The sequence below is a fragment of the Berghia stephanieae genome, chromosome 6 (genome assembly GCF_034508935.2).
Source record: "Berghia stephanieae isolate SIO BIC M18660-M18661 chromosome 6, UCSD_Bste_1.3, whole genome shotgun sequence".
NCBI classification, from domain to species: Eukaryota; Metazoa; Mollusca; class Gastropoda; order Nudibranchia; family Aeolidiidae; genus Berghia; species Berghia stephanieae.
In genome coordinates, this window is record NC_088365.1 from 4,322,748 (window position 1) to 4,327,529 (window position 4,782).

The following is a 4,782-nucleotide window of genomic DNA, read 5'->3' on the forward strand; positions in this document are numbered from 1 at the left end:
ACTCCTTTGCCCCGTGATACGCTTGAAGCGCCTCCACCAACGACAAGGCGGTGATCCCTGGGTTGGAACCTGCTTAAGTTTTGCTTAATCTTATTACTGTTGTTATCATCATCATCATCAGCATCATCATCATCAATCATCATCATCATCATCATCATCATCATCATCATCATCATCATCATCATCATCATCATCACCATCATCATCATCATCATCATCATCATCACCATCATCATCATCATCATCACCATCATCATCGTCGTCGTCGTCGTCGTCGTCATCATCATCATCATCATCATTATTATTATTATTATTATTATTATTATTATTATTATTAGTAGTAGTAGTAGTAGTAGTAGTAGTATTATTATTATCATTATCAGTGCATAAGTTGTGCATAGTTGAGTCCTCGAAAAAGGCTCTTGCTTTACTCACATTCTCTCACATTGATCAGGTGTAAAATGAATACCTGGTCGTACACAGCGTTGTGTCTGTCGGCAAAGAAAAATTGTAATACAGCGGTATCGCCGATAAGGCGTCAGGCGTCTCGTCCTGCATGTTACGTGAAGCTGTTAGCCATAGACCTTTTGTAAAGCGCTTTGAGCTCGTTGAGTGGATATTGCACAATATAAAAATGTTAATTTTTTTTTTAATTCGCCATATTGAACACAGATAGTATGCGCCTGGATAAGATGCTCATAACATTGCCATCCGGAAGTATAACGGACCAACACACAAAACTGTGTGAATCCATGAACGTTTATAGTCGGGTTAATACAGTTCAGTGAGCATTACTCATAAACGCGGATGGCAAAAAACAATAACAAAGACCTGAGTGACGTCATCTTCGAACTATCTATTCTAAAAAAGTTCGGCTTTTCCCAGGTAATTCCAAGGCGTCAGATGTATTCATTTTCAAGGTTGATGTGGATTATTATTTAAAAATATCAAATTATGTTAGTGATCGACTAGCGTCCTATCCAAAGGGTAGCAATCGTGGCACAGACGCATAAGCTTTCCTTCGTATCCAAAAGGTATCGAATTTGAATACCAGTCGCGCTGCGTGACTTTGAGCAAGTCACCTCGCCCTGGCTCACTTTGTGGCGCTGTGCTGAGGCTGACTCGTGTGCTATTTTTTAAAAATTAGCTTTTATATAGCGCAATATCCACTAAATATGCTCAACGCGCTATACAAGGGGTCCCTGGCCAACAGCAACATTTAACATTTAGGATGGGACATGACGCCTGTTAGGCGATGTTACAATTTTTTTCGGACAGAGACAACGCTGTTAACGGTCAGGTACTCATCTTACACCTGGGTATGATGAGAGAATGTGAGTAAAGAGCCTTCTCCAAGGACTCAACTATGTGCCGAGCGAAGCTCGAAACAAAGACCTTCCGGTCCTAAAGCGAGTGTCATACCACTAGACCACATAGCCGCAAAAAATACTCCAAGCATTTCCTTCCACTGAACCTTAAATGAAACAAACAAAAAAAATACAGTGGGCATGAATAAATTATAAATGGAATTTTATTCTACTTCATCTCATATCTATTGCTCATTGGTACGATTTTTTTAAAAACGGGGCTTTACTCCAGCTCCACGCATGCGCCCGATGCCTATGCCTCTGAGTGAGTGGATCCGTGGCCTTCGTAAAGTTATAGCCTGACACTGACCAAATAATGACGTCAAAATGCCAGTCTTTTGCCACAAAAGAAAACAAATCGTGACTTGTATTCAATAGTTCAACCAATGGGACCACTTGTTTCCATGAGCTCTACTAATGACAACTCACTAGGCGGTGCAAAAACCAAATAATGACGTCAAAATGCCAGTTTTTTTTTTTTTGTTTCAGTGTCAGGCTACAACTTAACGATGGCGACTGTAGATCCCGCTACGGCAATTTGCCCTGGTATTGCGACGGAGCCGTCCCTTCTGTCACCCAAGGATCGTACGGTATGGAGTAGGAGCTGTGGTCAGTGGCCTGATAACCAGTAGCTGGATAAGGTCTGTTATCATGCATAACTGGTGCTGTAGGTTGACCACCGATGACCGGTGCAACTTGGCTCCCAGACTGTGAAAAAAATAAAAAGATGTGTGACTTAATAAGTCAAAAATTCATGGTGAACATTGTTGAGTTGAGAATTGTATTCTTTATCGAACGCTGCTGGCTTCTCGTACATCGTGTACTCAATCATAATAATAATAATAATAATAATAATAATAATAATAATAATAATAATAATAATAATAATAATAATAATAATAATAATAATAATAATAATAATGATGATGATAATAAAAATAGTAATGATAATAATAATAATAATAAATAATAATAATAATAATAATAATAATAATAATAATAATAATAATAATAATAATAATAATAGTAATGATAGTAGTAGTAGTAGTAGTATAATAATAATAATAATAATAATAATAATAATAATAATAATAATAACAATAATAATAATAACAATAATAACAATAATAATAATAACAATAACAGCAATAATAACAATAACAAAAATATAATAATAACAATAATAATAACAACAACAGCAATAATAACAATAATAATAATAATAATAATAATAATAATAATAATAATAATAATAATAATAATAAAAATAATAATATATTAATAATAATAATATATTAATAATAATAATATATTAATAATAATAATAATAATAATAATAATAATAATAATAATAATAATAATAATAATATAATAATAATAATAATGATAATACATTCCTGTGGTGACTCTTTTTAATTAAAAAAAAAAACACAAACAAAATTAAAATGATGACTTATTTACCAAGAGCGCCGTCCTGTCCTGGTTATTGATATTCGCATAATGACGGATCGTGACGTACATCAGTATTCCGGCTACAAGACCCACCGCACTCGAGACCAAAGCAAGATAGAACGAGAATCCGTAGGAATAACTGCTCAAGAAGCTGCCGCCATTCATCTCACCAACGAAGATAACACAGGCAAGAAGTGTTAAGAAAACTGTCAGAAATTAAAAATAAAAAATACCAATACTTTAGAATTAACATTGCGCAATATCCTCTAAACGTGCTGAAAACGTTTTACAAGGTGTCACAAGCCAACAGCAGCACTTAACATTCATGTAGTACAAGGCATGACTGACGCCTGTAAGGTGATATATTTTGTTTTGGCCAGACAAAGCTGTTAACGGCCGAGTACTTATTTTACACCTGAGTACGGTGAGCAAATGTGAGTAAAGAGCCTTTTTCATGGACTGAAATTTGCTCCATGCTATTTGAGTGAGATTCGAACCAGAAACCTACCGTTTCACAAATACATGAGTATAATATCTGACATGGCGGTTTTTTGCAAAAAAAAAAAACATTCCAAATTTTATAAGCTAAAATCAGTAAAATTTGCAAAACTTTGCGGTTAATTTACCTAAAATCCCATTAGTTTATGAAAGAAAAAGGTAATTGTTTGTTTTTAAGGGCTTCACGGCGCTTGCAACAAATGTAAGGTCATATCAGCGCCAGTAAAGAAGAAAATGAGATAGTAAAAAAAGAAACTATTATGATTGTCTTTCACCTTCTTCACGAGCTATCAGATTAAAAGGGGAACAAAATCGTCTTTGCCTTTTTTTTTTATTTATTTAATTTTTTTTTTCATTTTTTTTTTCTTTGCAAAATCACGAAAATTTGAAAAAAATGTGCAGATTTTTCGAAAAAAAAATAGATAAATGCAGTGGTATTATGCGATTTTTTGCGGCCGCAAGCAATGCAAAAAACTGCCATGCCAGTAATATCCCAGCCACCAAGACTTCCGTCTTTAACATTAAATTGATATAAGGCGACAGGACAATACCCAATAAACGTGCTCAAAGCGCTTTACAGTGGTCGCAAACAGACAGCAACACGTAACAAGATGAACGAGACACGACAACTGTACTGTTAGGCGATACTTCAGTTTTGTTTTTTGTTTAACGGCCGTGTGCCCATTTTACACCTGAGTACAGTAAGGGAATAGCATATTCCAAGGACTCAAGGACTAAGGTGTTGGTCAGAGCAGGACTCGAATTCAGGACATTCCGATCCGAAAGCGAGTGTCTTACTACAAGACCACATAGCCGCACAATCTTTAGACTGCGATCAGGACGCAATCGCCTGAACCATCACATGGACAAGATATTTCAAATTGGAGAGACGGGCACGTGTGATTGTGGTCTGCGGCTGATTTGTGTGGCTAGATAATATGTGGTCTAGTGGTATGACACTCGCTGTCGGATCGGAAGGCCCGGGTTTGAGCCTCGCTCGGCGCATAGTTGAGTCCTTGGAGAAGGCTCTTTACTCATATTTTCTCTCACCGTACTCAGGTGTAAAATGAGTATCTGGCCTTTAACAGCGCTGTATCTGTCCGAAAAAAAATTATAATATCGCCTAACAGGCGTCATCTACGTCCGACATGTTAAATGTTGCTGTTGGCCAGGGACCCCTGTAAACCGCTTTGAGCACGTTTAGTGGATATAGCGCTATATAAAAGCTAAATATTCATTTAGTGTTGGAGAAGAGGACACCTATTAGTATATAAACCAGACATGCCCGAATAAGTATGCAACATTCAGATAGGCTTTTTGGCCTGGTCCGCAGCCATGTCTATCTGGTTTTTAAATAATGTATTTATGCTTTTATTGTTTTTGTTGTTGACTGGAGAAAGCTTTTGAGCCCGAAACGTTACGTGTTTGGTATTTTCTTCTTTTTAAAAAAATGTTTTATTCAATT

General features: G+C 36.0%; 1 protein-coding gene across 1 annotated transcript in view; it reads right to left on the reverse strand.

The window, feature by feature from the left end:
• Positions 1 to 1,513: 1,513 nt before the first annotated feature.
• The window catches only part of LOC144974364 (uncharacterized), a 10,745-nt gene continuing 7,476 nt past the window's right edge, over positions 1,514 to 4,782 (reverse strand). Inside the window, exons 4-5 of the mRNA XM_078917187.1 lie at positions 2,829 to 3,025; positions 1,514 to 2,075 (exon numbers count right to left, since the gene is read on the reverse strand). Of these exons, the coding sequence (XP_078773313.1) occupies positions 1,896 to 2,075; positions 2,829 to 3,025 (377 nt within the window). The 3' untranslated portion in view covers positions 1,514 to 1,895. The remainder of the gene's footprint in view (positions 2,076 to 2,828; positions 3,026 to 4,782) is intronic.